This window comes from Aquila chrysaetos, chromosome 5 (assembly GCF_900496995.4).
Source record: "Aquila chrysaetos chrysaetos chromosome 5, bAquChr1.4, whole genome shotgun sequence".
Classification (NCBI taxonomy): domain Eukaryota; kingdom Metazoa; phylum Chordata; class Aves; order Accipitriformes; family Accipitridae; genus Aquila; species Aquila chrysaetos.
In genome coordinates, this window is record NC_044008.1 from 29,094,033 (window position 1) to 29,110,375 (window position 16,343).

A 16,343-nucleotide genomic window follows, 5' to 3' on the forward strand; every position below is an offset into this window, starting at 1 on the left:
AATGAAAATCACAACACTATATCTCCCAGAGCTAAAATAGGAAGAACAACTTCTTGTACCATTTTTGTCGCACCATTCTACAGGCTGTATGCTAATGATGTTTACTCTCCAAGGAAAAAACAAGGAAAATATAAAATGATCTGCCAGGTAAAACAAAGGTTTTCAAAACCTTTTTAGAATGCCTGTTGGCAGTTTCACAGGGGAAAAAAGTGACTTAAATAGCAAGGATTCTTCCCTGAAATAGGATTCTGTTTATGAGTTCCTCCTAAACTCTTTGACATTCACAGAGGTTTAATTGAGAAATAATTTCTGTATAAATGATGTGGTGCATCAACATCTCTGATACATTAGCTCCTACCTTAACTAAAAGAAGAGGTCCAATTCTGCTATAACTAAAATTATTTAGGGTTTTCACTTTAAAAAGCTAAGCAATTCCACACATAATAAAAGCATTCTCAATTCTTTTTTGTGGGTCTTCATTGCACTAGAATTTATTTTAAAGATGATACCATTACTGTAGTCAAGCCTTTCCAAAAGTCCTTCTAGTAACTTCTCTCTTACTATAGTCAAAAAAATAAAAAGATCCAATATATAAAAAGAAATCTGATAAATATTTTATATTGACAGTCCAAGCACTATACACAATTGTCAGGTTTTACTATTTCAATTTACCTTGACAACGTTACCGAAACCCAAGAGGGTTAGGAAATCAGTCTTAACAGCTATTGATACAATATTATCTCTGGATGTATTTTAGGACATCATTAATTACAAAGATTAAGGCTGATGCAATAGCACTTACATTTGTTAACTATAAATATTCTAAAGAATCATACACGAAGTCATAATTATTTGTTTCTAGAGGTATGGTTGGAGTACTACAATACAAACTGTACCACCCAGTCAAATTACAATGATTAAATACTCACTCAAAAACTTTATACAAGTATTCCCCACCCAAAACAAACATTTTCCTAGACTAAACTATTTTGCAAGATGCTAAATTAGTATGACTTTTCTCAATGTGGAAAAGAGCCCCCTCTCTTAATCTTGGCTCTGAGACTTATTGGGTCATATTATATGCCAGGCCCTAAAATGGTTGCAATAATAATGATCTCATAAGTGGGCTGTTAGACCAATTCACTTTATTTTCAGGCACCGTGAGACAATCACCTCAACACTATAAATACTCTAAAACATTATGAAAGTGGGTATTTTTGGAAGAAGATATTTAAAATGTTGGTTTGGGTTTTTTAAAAATAAATTCTGCCTCTTGTTTCAGTGTATTTATTGCCGAGAAAAGCAAAATCATTTTAGAATGAATGCCTTCCAATTAAAAATGTCCATATTTATGAATTCAGTGGTATTTCTTCTGTCTTACTGATAATTATGAAGTGAATACATTTTTGTATCTTATAGCTTGAAAAAATCCAGACTATATAAAACAATGTGAAGGCTACAGCTGCTTAGACTATGCTCATAGAAATCACTATCTTTCGTTGTAATCTAACAAGTGAGAATTAAAGTATCCAAAATGGTCATATACTGAAAGTGAATTTAAATAGATGAAATATTGAGAATTTAGGATGTCATCTGTATTTTACTAAATGCCAGTTATTATCTAATCTTCAGTGCTTTCTGTTCATGAAACAGGCCATAAATATACAGAAAATAAAGTTGACTTTTGAAAAAATAATCAACTGTCATGTCCTTTAAGGCATTTCATATGCATGCTATAATTTTAAGACAGCATTAAAATCCTTTTAAAATGAATCTGTTGATATGGTGTAACGGACCTAGTGAAAAATCGGCACACTATTCTGTTCCCTAGAATTCTGCTATTGGCTTCAATGACTCCTTACCTTTTTTAAAAAAAACAGCAACAACAAAAAAAAAATCCCACAATACTACAGGACTAGAAGAGACTTCCTGAGTTTTTAATATTTTTATTATTGTAATTCATGTCATGTAAGTCCCTTTCAAAGCCGGTCAAGCTTTATCTTTAAGTAAGCAGTGTGTGGGAGAGGTGGCTCTTGCTTCCACTACTTCTAGTAGAACAGTGTTCCAGAAACTCTTTTCTCTGCATAGTGAAAAGCTTTCTTTTCCACAGTTCATTCATGTTTAGCTTAGCTACATGCTACCATACTTAAAACTGTTCTTAAGAAGCATAAAAGTTTGCTTCTCGACCCGAATTGCATAGAGCAATCACAACTTTTCAGCCTATGCACCTAGTCTGAATGAAACCTTCTGGGACTTGTATACCATAAAAATGTATATAGAATTTACACAACCTCACCATAGGCATATAGCGAATGTGCTAAGCTATCAGCAATAGTCAAAACGGTGAGATGCCTTCACTCCATGGAAACTCAGGGCATCCGTACTAGAACCCTGAATCTTTCAACAGAAGCTATATGGAGTACATTTCTAATATACTAATAAGGCACCAGAAATTAGGTGGATTGCCTATGTCCACTATTCCAGATGAGGTCTCAAAGATACCTTTTGAAATGGCATTAATATCTCCCTATTTTTATCAGAAACACCTTTTAAAATTCATTTAGGATTGCGTGTTCTTTTTTCTCATCTGTTACATCACTGGTTGTTCACAGTCATACAGCAACCAATACGCTGAGCTTCTCTCTTCCTTTTTCATTTTAAGTGATGGACATAAGCTTAAGGAAGAAATTTTTCTAAGTTCTTAAACACATGACCTTGTTCTTTGCTGTACTTTCTAAACTTTATTAGAATTTACTTTCTAAAGTACATTCCTGAAAGATATCTATCTTGCACAACAGCTCAGCCCTCTTATGAACCCTGTCCTCTTTTCTTTTCCATGGGTGAAATGCATGCCCCCTGTTGTTATGGCAGGCTTGCAGTTAGGCATTTTCTCTTCCTCACCCGGAATATCGGTTCAATCCTTTCTAATCAAGAGATATTTTTTTGTATATGCAAACATCAATCACCACTCGCCTCTGAATTTGCATTATTTCCACTTCAGAGCCTATGCCCTCAAACTGAGGTTTTCCATGATATCCTAAACTGTTCTTAAAAGGGCAACAAACACTGTTTTGTGTATGACTTCACACCACACCATAATCTTGTATTGGGAAATATTTTTCTTTAATTTGGTAATTTGATTATTCTTAAGCGTCAAGCCCATAGCTATCTGTGTACTAAATTACAGCTGCATCAATTTGGAAATTACTTCTACAAGCACAGAGTTGATTTTGATATTTTTTTCTGACATGTTGGGTTACTGTATTGGTTTTCCTCAATAGTGTGTAGGCTATCTTTTCTATCCAACTGGAAGTATATTTCTTGAATAAATGGATGTGTGAACACTTAGGGGAAAATCTCATTTTTCATTTATACTTCAGGTTCTTGGTAGGATCCTTGAAGCATATTGATGATGCTGGCATACCACAGAGTTTCCTTTGTACATATTATTGTACAATTGCTTTTCAAAGCTTCACGTAATCAAGTAGTAAAGCACTGAAGTAGAGTTTAGTAAATTTTTCACCATTAATTCTGCTTCATAACACCCTCATCTGTCTCAAGAAAATTATATTAGAAGCATAAGAAGGCATAAAAAGACCTAGAACATCAAAGTGGCAATTGTTGGACAACCCCCTTCCCAAACAGGATGGGCTGATGTGCTTTTCCACTCCGCAGTGTGATTGCTTTTTCAGCAGCACACATGTTCACATGCTTTTTTTCTGTAGTATTACTGTGTATTATTTATGCATGATCATCTGGATAATTTTAACAGTTTTTAACTCAATTTTATATGTATACAGTCCAAGTGAAGGTAAACTGAAATTAACACCTATGTTGATCTTGGCATACATTCAGATTCCTGATTAGCCTGCTCCCCACGCTCCCAGTAAAGTCCTCCTGCTTGGTAAAGCAACTGGACAACTAACTCACAAACTACAAAATAATCTCTAACTACTAGCAAATTTCAAGACAAGTATTCAATTCACAAAGTAAAGTTAATCTGAAAAAAAAAAGTATGGGAAGAAATCTGCACAAAAGAATGCCTCAAACAGCTATGGAGAGAGACTGGATTTTCATGTGGAAAGCTGCGTTTGCTACTATTGACTGAAGATTCTTCATTATTTAGTCACAGAACTTTGATTTTGGTAGAATATCTCCTTGACTTTTACAATTGCCTGATGAAATGAAAAAGCTTCTGGAAAAAAGAGACTTTCCTTAATAGTAATTTAGCTAGAAACAATTTTGAAAAACCTACACCCACCTAGAGCATTCACAGAATATTTTGTTCAGTTGCTTTTCCTGCTTTGGTAATTTCTAAATCAACGTACACTAATGTGTTTTTCAAATTCAAGAGTATCAGGAGAGCCTTGCTTGAGTGGTGCGATCCTAAACTGGCATAATTAAGGCCCTGCCTGGGAGCAGACCCTTTAATAGAGCCGCACACTGAGTGGGGAACCATTCACACATTCCCTCTCAGCTCTTCACAAGCTTTTCTGGGCAATGAGCCAGCTGGTAAGAGAATCAGGCTGATCCGACCTGTTGCAAGAGCCTGGAGAAGTGGCTCAAGGAAACCTACACCTCCCAGCACCGCAGCCCGAGAGGAGCAATGGTGAACGTGCACGCTGCCTGCACCGGGAGGGCTTGCAGGGGGACGGAGCTTTCCAGCTGCTCAAGCAAGGCAAATAAACTTCACTGTAGCGCTTGGAGACTCCTATAGTTCAGCATATAAAAACCAGTCCATCCGTCCTATGCGCAGGATTCCACCGTGAGGGAAAGATGGGTCTGCTGGTCTGCTATGTAACAGCTGCTGTGAGAAGACCTAGGCGCTCTCCCCGAAGGTTTGTCTCTCTGAATCTGAGGGAAGAACCACAAGGTGTGTTCTCCCCTCTCTTCCCAATCCTCTAGAAGTACCAGAATCAACAAGAGAGGAAGGGCGAAAGGAAAGGCGTGACAGCGATGTAGGTGACAAATAATTCCCCGACAGTCACAGTAACGGAGCGACACGTCAGATTGCTTCACAGACATTTGTTTAACATTAAAATGCCTCCTGAAATCCCCGATCACATAGCAATCCTAATTAGTATTCTGCATATTCAAAACCTGTAAACAGAACTTGCATAATACTTCTTTCCTCTGCTTCGAAATATTTTATAACATTGCAACAATATTTTCAGGATAAAGATGTGATCTCTGCACCAGGTAGTTTTTGGTTTTTTTTCCTCTCAGTTAGATACAGATGAAGGCATTACGTGATAACTTCCATTAGAAGGCTGCTAGTAAACATTTTTCCACCTTTTACAAAGATCATACATAAGGTTAGCTGTAATGTTTTATGTACCTGAAAATGACAACTATCTGCTTTATCAATAATACCTCAAGGTGACTGATATTTAGGTTAAATTAAAAAGGAAACCATATTAACTAGTGCCACTTTCTTTATAGATGTATTTTTTAATACTGGAAGTTTTCAAGAGTAAAAAGTGACTTAAAGTAAATCTATTCCTGAAACATGTTACGGCAAAATGGCACACGATGGGTCTTCATGAGTAAAAGAGTTTGTCAAATACAGGATATAAGCCTTTAGAGCAGACCTGTATCTATATAAATAAGGACTTCCCAGCAAGTTTGTTATACAGACACTTCCACTGTAAATCAATGAAATATGTCCAGCTTTTTATCTTTATCACTGCATTTATCCCTCTACCTTAAATGGAACTCCTGTTTTCTACACCATGAAAGCTTGAGCACAGCTCTTTTCCTTTTCCCTCCCCCCCACACCTTACCTAAAAATAACTTCTTGCCTTCTCTCCATCTCTTGAGGTTATCCTTGTCTTTAGAGTGGGTATCACTGATGCAAATTTCTGCACCTTAGAGGATAACTGCATATTCCTCCTAACAGACTTACAAGGGAAAATGGGACTTACGATTTTCCAGCAGCTATCTTCCAAATTTAATTTACCCCAAGCCTCAATGTTTGCTTATATGTAGGCCACAGATTTCCTCCAGAATTATACTCGAGAGGGAAAAAGACTGTTTATCACTACTCTCCTCTTACGCTATATATTAGGCATTTGCATCTTTCTAAATCAGTGCTTTTTAGCATGTACAAAATCCTCCTACTTCCTATGCTTAGCAGCACGCATTAGATAAATAGAAATATGCAACACACAGTTTTTGGAAAGACAGTTTTAGACCAGTTAGATTTGTTTCTATTTTTGTTGAATGTAATGCAAAGAAAACTCTAAGTTACAGCCATAACATTTTTTTTGCTGTTTTTAAACTGGGAGTTTTTTTACTGGCATTATGCATGCACGGTTGCAGTCAGTGTCTGTTAAATCAGAGGATATAATTTAAAAGCAGTGGGTTTTGCTTCTTCTTCCCCACATTCCCAATTTCTTATCTCTCATCAGCTCCTTATGTATGTTTAAAAAAGTAACTAAAAGTTACAATATTAATGATATGTTTGCTTATTTATTATGTGCAATGAATTTTAAATTCAGACCCGTATGAAGATCCAAAGGGAGATGACCAAACTAGGAGAGAGTAAAGCAAGGAGAGTAGGTTAAAAGTGACTATGAATATCTCTTCATGCTAAAATTTTGCATTTTGCATGTCTTTAAAAAAAGTGGTTCTTCTGATACTATGCACTAATGCAATAAACATTAAGTAATTAAACTTAAATGCATACTTACTTTTCCCAAATTTTATCAAATGATTACACTTCAGTGAAGTGCTCATGCTAAATAAACAAAGCTTACCTTAACAACTCAACACTCCATACAGCATGATATTTACACAACAGGCTTGGTACACACTGAGCTTAACCCTTTGATTCCAGGAGTCATGATTTCCTGACATGCCATCCTCATACAGAATGCATTAGTACTGATGTTGAAACAACAAGTCTCCTAGCATGAAAGAAAAAACAACTAACCAATTCACTGTAGATTTATTAACTTACGGGATTGAAGATAATTATCTACTTACTCTAATCGAGATAAAGTTCAAAGTCTGACTTTATGAAAATAAACTACTTTTTTAGAGTCATTACAGGGAACAGAAATAGCTAGGCTTTTCATAACTCTTAGAGCAAACAAATAAAATTACAACTAGCTGTCCAAATCACTATGCTATGCAGCCAACAATAGCATGTGTATCATGGACAGATTAGTCTAAGCATGGAGATTTGCCTACCTGGAAGGGAAATAATTGCAATGCTGTACACGAACGCCCACCAATGGCAGCAAATTGACAGCATTTACCTTTGGGTTATGCCTGTGCTCTGCACAGTTCTTGAAGAACCGCAAGTCTCGCTCATGATTGTAAATGTAACAAGAACAATAAAGCTGCCAGTTTTAAAATGCAGGCTAGATGACGCCAGGTTTTTCAGTGGCCATAAGGACAGTGAATTTCTGCCACAGGATAATGATCTACAGGTTCTAAGAACCAAAGTGACATTTTCCCTGTTATGCCTACTATGGAAACGTGGTGATAGGGAGTGAAATCTGTGAAAGCAATCAGCTTGCTTCACCATGGATTACCACAATCACAGCTTCTCCAGAAAAGAAAAATATTCTGAAACAAAAACCAGTACTACAGAAATCTTAACCTTACTACTGCAGTATGTTTTCCAGGATGCACAGTAAGAAAGTAAACGCTATTATCTCATCATAGGCAGGTTAACATTATCCTCAATTCTCATCACAAACCCTCCTTAGCTATTCTGCAATATGTCATTAATCAATGTATGTACTGATTGGATCCATTCAATTGGTGCATCAGTGTAATGAATGGCATATATAAACATGTTTCAAATACATTTATTCGGATATCTATACATGAAAGTAAAATCACTACTACAATTGGTACTCAAGCTTGTCAGATGGGATGTTTTTCTCCTTCTGTTTTGCATAAGACATGCTAATGGTTATGCCATCTGCAGTCTGAAACCCAGAAAAATGTAAATCAGAAAGTAATAGCAGATCAAGATAAGAGTCTATCTGAAACTGTAATTTTTGCAGGTATTCGGTTAACTCACAATCTAAATATAAACCTCCTCTCCCTGAAAATATAGAATAACTAGTAGATAAGGGTAACTTTTGCATTAAAAACTAAACCAAAACCATTTGCCAACACAACATTCCTCTTTTACAATAGATCACACAGCTAGCGGTAAATTTAAAAAGGTTTTTCATGAGAAGGGTAGAAAAGACACCTAAATTCTTCTAGGAAAATCCCAGCAGTTCTCTAAAACCATCCCCTCTGTAAAGCACAGTAGAACATGACGACTTACCCAACACCCTGTTTTTGCAAAGTTGAGGACACATATTTCAAGGCTTCTTCAATAAGCTTTCAACTTGCTGATTAGCTAGTAGGTGCTGTAAGTCACTAAAATACTTGACGCATTATGGAATAACAGAGAGAACATATATAAAAACACCACATGCTACTTTCCCCCAAATATCCATCAAATACGAAAAGATGGCTACTAAAATTAATACCATTTTTTTCCTTCTTTGGCACATGGAACAACAGAATAGTTTACATCAAAATATGGAGCACATGAGAGATGCAATGGCAAGGCTTACCTAATACCCACATTTGCCTGCAGATGTGTGAGCTAGTTTTAAAAGTTTTATTAGGTTTTACTAGATTTATAAATCAGTTCTAACATATCTCCACTTGCCAGATTAGTAAATTGCTCTGAAATTAGAGGAAATTAGAAATACACTAATATTAAAGTATTTTAAAATACTGGGAGAAGTCTGTTTCCTTTAGCACAAACACAAGCACAAGTATTTTTGTCTTACAAACCTCACACTGCTTGTACACATTTAGCAATTCCTACTGCTAGGAGATTTTGGCTAAAGTTACCGTTAAATTTGGCATAATAAAATAATAATACTGTACAATTTTATGACCCATATTACAGTATTTGGTCAAACAGGCATCACGATGCTCAAAATGTGAATTTCCACTACATAATGAACAATGAACAGCTCTTTAGTAACAGTAAAAGACAGAAATAGAAAAGCTCCAAGGACTCATTTTCAAAACCTTTATATTATACATCCTTTTCACTAAAGAAGAAAATTAAAATGGAGTTTGTGCTCATACCTGAATTTACACGGTATTTGATACATAAACCAAAGTCTGGGAGCAAATTCCATTTTCCTCTCATTTAAAAATGAACCAAATAAAGTGTCCAAGGCTAATAAGAGGCACTGTGTACATACTGATCATGGAAAGAAGAGTTGAAAGCATGAGCAATAATCTTGGCTTTAGGAAGCATGTAACAATTCTGAACAGAAAATTATTTGCTTTATTTTCTTCTTCCTGCCTCATCAGTGTGACTCATGAGGCACTGACTCTTCCTGGCAAACATGAAATACAGGACGTCTCTAAAATACACCATCCCATGCCATTTAAAAGGCTTCAGGCCAAGGTTAGTGCTTTGGGGGCAGGAAAGCACAAGACTCCCTCTCCGCATCTCACCACGCTCTGGGTTATGTGTGTGACTGTCTTTGTCTCCAGACATGGTTTTCTCTCCTTTCACCGATGCCTACCACAAACAGTGCACCCCCACATCTCTTCAGCCTTGAAAAGAAGGTTTACGAATGGGTGGAGAATGTGAACAGAGAAGTCAGCAGCTCCTGAACTGCTCCAGTTTGCAAGTTGGAAGATTAAAGTAAACTAACTTCACTCGGAAACATATACTGGGAAAACATCACTATTATTGCCTGTTTCACATACTTCCCTTAGGAGCTGGTGTTGGCCAGTTTAGACATGGGATATAGGGCTAGATGGACCTTGTACACTCCTAGTAAAGTCCATGTTATCTTTCAGAATGAGGAGCTGGCAGAATAAACTACTTTCACAGTATTCATTAAACCAATCACCTCCAAGATTCAACCCTTCAAGATCACCAATTCCACTCCTAAAAACTTAAAAAAGCCTATGTAGTTCATAAGCTGCTGCCTTTATGACTAGTCTTCTTGCGTGCCTTCAGCCTAGACAATATTTAATACAAAGCAAAGCCAAGGGTCAAGAGAGGAAAGTTGAGATGGTCCCAGGACTCCTACACCTCTGGACTGGACTATAACTACAGCATGGCAGGGTGCCAACTTGACATGTTTTCTTTTTTTCCATTTTCTTTAGTCATTTTCCTAAGTTCTTGTTTGGTTCCGAGCAAATAAATACAACTTTAAAAGTGTATTTGAAAAGAGCTGATGTGGAATGTGCAACTGTTTGCTGTGTCCAACATTGATCCATGAAGTTTCACAAAGAAAAGGAGACAATGTGAATTACATACGAAAATTGCACAAGTGATCAAATTTCGCAACATTTCACTGGTGGAGAAAAAGATAAATTCTGGTGCCTGGGGTCCTCCATTATGCATGACAAAAACTAAAAATGAGATAAAAATGCCCTATTCCATCAGAAAACAGGGGAAGTCCCAAGGGGATAAAGGCTCATCCAGAAAAATAGATGTGAGGAAGAGAATGGTAGGAGTTACACTTTTTTATTTCCTGAACAAAATAAAATCATCTCTCATGTACATCTTTTGTCTGCAACAGACTGTAATTCAGCAGTTAAACGCTCATATTTGGTCTATATACAATGAGAGAACCAGTTTTGTCAGCAGGATGCAATTTCATATGGAACTCTGAATTAGCAATAAATGAACTAAAACCTCAAAAAACCCCCACCCAGGTAAAATTTTTCAAGAATAAAATGCTATATATAGTTTTACTACTAATGCATTTAAAATTATTATTTAATAACGGAAGTCCTCTTCACCCAAACACAATCTGAAGCCCAACAGCATCCCAGTGTGAAACTCTATGACGTATGTTTTTCTAAAATGGCAGAAGCAGCTCTTTCATAATTTCATGCAGTTGTGTTGGTAGTTTCTGAACACTTCTCTGTTTGGCACATAGATATAGTATGGATGAGTTATTTAGGTATTTTTACTTCTGGATACTGTTTTACTCTTAGTCTTAACACAGACCTTTTTACAGTTTAATCCATGTACGTATAAAAATCACAGACCGATTTTGCAACATGTCTGTAAAGAATTAATTTGTACCATAGCTACTGAACTCAGACTTAGTCTTAGACCTTTTAAGCACCTATAGGCACAAAAGGCTTTCGTAACTTGCAGTGAATTTTCTCCGTGAATGAGAAGTCACCAGCATGCAAGCCTGTACCGTCCTCTATGTGAGGATGCACATACAGAGCACTAGAGCACAGGCATCCCCCCCCGTGTGAGCAAGCACAGCGCTCTTCCCTGAGAGTAAGGCCCCAAAAGCAAGGATACTTTACTAACCTGCAGTGGTCTCTGTTTATCACTGCCCTTAGGAGATTTCAGTCCACTTGTCTGTTGCTGTAAAAGCAGCTGCCTTGCTGCCTGGAGTGCCTGAAAGTAAAAAAAAAAAAAAGTAAATAATTTCCACCAGTTCCTAGAAAGAGATGAGTTACTCATTGCTAATGTTAGGTAAAAGTCCAATTGAACAAATACAATCTCCTCCTATTCGATTTGTATTTGCTAGATTTCAGACTTTAGTTTGTTTTTTACTTAAGACATAAAAAAAATCATCTGAAAGTACATATATAGGACTTCACTAGAATTTATGGATGTACATGAAATCCTGCAGGAAATAAAGTTAATTTGTTTGAAGTGCTTGAAGAGGAAAAATCATAAACTGCATCAATAGCCTCATTTCCACAAGGAACTTGTCTTTGAGTGTTCAACTAAAATGCCCACTCCCTTGCAAATTATCATTCAATTTGCATTTTCATATTACAATTTTGAAGCAAAAGCAAGTAGACTTCAAGTGTTACCGGAAGCTGTAATTAAATTTGACAAATCAACATCAGATTATCTTGAAAGTGAATTAATAAGGATATTCATTGAAGATTAAAAACACTTTTTGTACTTACAATTCAAGGAGAAACCTCTCCTTTGACAAAAAAAAAAAAAGTGCAGTTTTAATGCCAAATAAAAATGAGTGGTTTTCATTTGCATTCTTAGGAAAATCAGAGAACAAAGAAATTACTACTCAACCAACCAGATCAGGCTCGGGGATGACAGTATCCCAATCAAAATAGAAATGTTTTCATTTATTTTACATTTTCATTCCAACTCAGCAAAATACAGTTAAACATATGAAATGTAAACAAACATTCCTCTTACCCAAAGAAGGCTAATCTAAATTATTTTTGCCATTAAAATTATTTTTAAACTGCCAAGTGTTATAAAGTGGTATTTATTAAGAAATGAAAAAAACACAATTCCAAACATTGCCACTGAAACTACCTGGAGAACTCTTTTTTTCCCCCCTTAAAAAATCAGCCCAGTAAATAGCGGTTACAGCTTTAAAATACATCACGCTACTATCTACGTTATTAAAACGTACTGTAGATGGAATACACTGCAATAACTGCCATTTGATCAATGTTCCCTAAAATAATAAAGATTCTCAACTGATAAAGAAAGGTACAATTTTGATTAGACTCAAATGAGCTGGTTTTTAAGATAGTTTCTAGTATCCATGACAACAGTTGCTTTGACAAGATGTGCATATGGCATTACACTGCCAGCTGGTGTGAACAATGTTTGAACTACTGCATTGAGATGCTGAGCAAACAGAAAAAGTTGCCACGTCTTAACCCTCAGGGAAGGCAGTCATCCCCTGATCAATTATGAAAAGACAGAGAGAGGGCTGCTACAGTCTGGCTCCAAGCAAGTTTTCTGAGAAGGCAGGCAGACATAGAAAACCAAAGTAAACAAACTGAATGCACTAGCACCATCTCCTAACAACATTGATTCGTCTCCCCATAGAAGGCTCTGGTACAAAGTTTGCAGAGCAGACTTTTAACATTTGGAGACATTCCCACAACAATCCCCGTATTGTTTCATCAAATTCTCAAGTAATTACAGGTCAGCTTTACAAAGACTATACATTCCTCTGAACCTAAGCAACGAGACGCACAGAACTAGCTTCTCTCCGCCAAAAATAAATAGAAGTTAACATATTTCAAACTGCACTTGAAATATTTTGTTACCAAGGAACCACTGGATGCCCCGTTTCCTATGTGAATAGCATAATCTCTTCTGCACTCACAGTTCTTCAGCAGATCCTAAAGGACAATCCTGCTCTGTCTGAGATCAGAGATAAATATATCTGTTGATTTCAGGGGCACCAGGATTTGGTCCCAACATCTTGCAGTGGTTTAAGCACAAAATGTGCATTAACTGCTTAAACAGAAGATCTATGGCGAATTTATAATCCTTCCCAATCTTTAGACCTCTCCGAAAAGGAAACTTGAATGGAAGAGAGAGAACTGCTGCACTCCTGAACTCATGGGAGACTGTACAGGAGAACCGACCTCACCACTCGGGGTGATACTGCTACACGAACCAGAGAAGAGATCTGGAGTTACAGAAAGCGGGAAAAAACACAAAGATAATTATTTTTTATTTGTGGCGGTCGCAGAAAATGCATTACACGGCCTTTATTGGGAAAAGAATTTGTAATGATATAATGCTGATGTATACTTGCAAATAACTGGAACACTTGGCAAGTTGTTTCAGTGTCCTAATCTTCCTCAGCTGCAAAGTCATTTCACGTCAATACAATAAAACAAGCAAGCAAGCATCCGGTAAAGCTGTACATTTACAGTACTTGAAAATTAGAGAATTATAGCATGCTGCAGCTTAGATTTAAGCTAGACAGTGTAATTTCAAATTGTGGCTAGCATACTCCCGTGGAATCAGCCTAAGAAAGCATGACTTCTTACCGCTAACTCCAAAAAGCATCACACTTTATGAAAAAGCAAGGCAGCACAACAGGATATGTTTGCATAAAAGGCTCTACTACTTAAACTATTTTGATTCATATGTGCTGGTTGGGATATCTTTAAAGGAGTAAAGGCTTATCTTTTAATACAGAATGTCTTATAAATGATGACTACCTGAATACTTCAGTGATCTTATTGTGGCAGTTTAGATTATTGTAAACACAGGAGATAGAAGAAGAACAGAAAACAATTTCAAGAGATCAGAGATGATTTAAAACTCATAAGGAGAAATCACTGTCAGCCTTTGTTCTTATAGCAGTTGTCATATGGTACTTTTTCCTCCCAGTGTGCTGCTTAACTTCAGATTTTGCTACTCAGTAAACAATCTCCCAGAAACACCCTGTTAATTTCAAAGGATTATTACTGACATTATTCATAAGTGAAGATTATGAGACTATAAAACATTCAGTTCTACCAATTCATTTGCTGCTATTAAATCTTTGCAAAACAAATTGACAACTTGAAAGTGTCTTTCAAAATACACAGTTTTAACATGTACACTTCAAGTAAACACCCATCCCACATATAATTTATAAATTTCTGTGAACTAATCTGGTCATAACTCGTGGTCTAAAAACAGTTCAATGAAGACAAACTAATAGACGTTTATAAATCTGGCAGATCAAAACTATGTTGAGTCCTACCTCAAGTTAACAGCAGCAAGAATGGATTCGAAGGCAGTCAAAATCGTATCTAGTTTCCAATAACATTTGTTTCAAATTTAGTAAGCACTTTTCCTTAATTAAGTTATCTAAATTAGTAAAACTATACAAAAAAGTCAATGTAGACAAAAACAATAAAAAGAACTGGGGATTAGAAATTATTCCAATAATGCAAATGCAAATCATTACAATGCTTTAAGTAATGGCTGTATAAGCAGGAAATTTGGGCATATGGTTTCCAGAACTCACTGTGTCTTCTAGTAAAATATTTATTGGGAACACTACTTCTTAATATTTACTGTGCAGCTTTGGCATAGCTAAAACGTAAGCAGAACAAAAATGAAATTAATTGCATATAACTCACCCTATTAAAGTTGATAAATTGTGGTAGATTTTGCTATTTGTTGGTGATAATACTATGAGATACAACTTGCTTTAATTTTGTATTCCAAACCCTTGTATTTAATTTAAGCATGCCTTAAAATAATTTTTAAAGTTTTACCATTTTAATAAAGTGAAGGCTTTCACTAAAAGATGGTAAACTTATTACTTTGTTTTTTAAAAAGTAAATATATGTATATTTTTAGGAAACAGATGTCACTCATATCTTTCCTTTAAAACCAGGAATGTTTAACCTATCAGCCTGTTGCATTTGAGACGTTAAAATGAAAAATGACATCTACGCCCATTAATATCGTCAATGTATAAACAGCACAGCGTGACACATTCTTGAGAGCTGAAGGCTACAAAATCTCTCTGAAACATAAATAACAAAGCACTCAGAAGCATATTTGATGTTGATATTCATCTCTGAGAAAAACACTGCTGCCTGGGCTTCTTATGAAAATAGATGCAGCCCAAATGGATCTCCTGTAATTGGTTTCAGATAGCGAGGTCAAAAGAAATATGATACAAGAAACTATTATGTGGAACAGGCGAAACAAGAATGTTTATACAGGCACTCCCTATTTATACTGACAAGAGGTGTATACTTTGCAGATAACCAGAACCAAAAAACTTGCCAGAAGACAACCAGATTCTTTCCTTTTTCTAACTCCAAATCCCTATTTTATTTTTTCCAACGACTGCATACTCTAACACTCCTGCTGAACGTAAAATAAGTTTCTGAACATAAAATAAGTTTCCAAATGGCTGAATATGTCAAACAAGAGTCATCTCGCTGGTAGCACTATGCAACAGAAACATATCAACATGCTAAGCTGGATTTAAGGCCAAAGACTGCTCTGCACTGGTTGAATAACAAGTTAGCCAAATGATTCCACAGCTACATTTATTATAAAAACCACTTCAGGAGAACCTCTGCCCCCTTACACCCTGCTGCGGGCCCATTCTCCAGCTGGCTCTGAACAAGAAGCCCAGAATTATCCACAGTTGTACACGATCCTTGAAACATGGTGACAGAAAGACAACGCTGTTCAACGCTCCCTAATAGCACTCAAATGATACTGCTAAACCTTTGTCTCTCGCTGACTGTATTTTCCCAGAAAGTTCTCTAATGAATATCACAGCCAGTCAGCACGGCAGCTTATAATCTTTCCAAATGGAGTAGCAAAGCATTTAGCACTATTCAAAGAATCTTGAATTTAAGATGATCCAACTCCTTTCCAACAGCAGTCTCTCCAGGAGACTTGACAGGAAAAGCAAACTCCCATGCACCCTGAGACAAGCTCATTTGCCTTAGTGAACAACAGTTTTTCTCTAAGCTACACAAAGAAGATAAAACCTGTCGGCTGGGGACAAATGTGCCACACTGGAGAGACCAAGAAGTCAAGGAAATCCTGTACGTAACTAAAATCC

At 36.4% G+C, this 16,343-nt stretch overlaps 1 protein-coding gene across 1 annotated transcript in view; it reads right to left on the reverse strand.

The window, feature by feature from the left end:
* The window catches only part of FOXP2 (forkhead box P2), a 437,299-nt gene that overhangs the window by 116,640 nt on the left and 304,316 nt on the right, over positions 1 to 16,343 (reverse strand). The window contains exon 5 of the mRNA XM_030015359.2: positions 11,330 to 11,419. Within this exon, the coding sequence (XP_029871219.1) occupies positions 11,330 to 11,419 (90 nt within the window). The remainder of the gene's footprint in view (positions 1 to 11,329; positions 11,420 to 16,343) is intronic.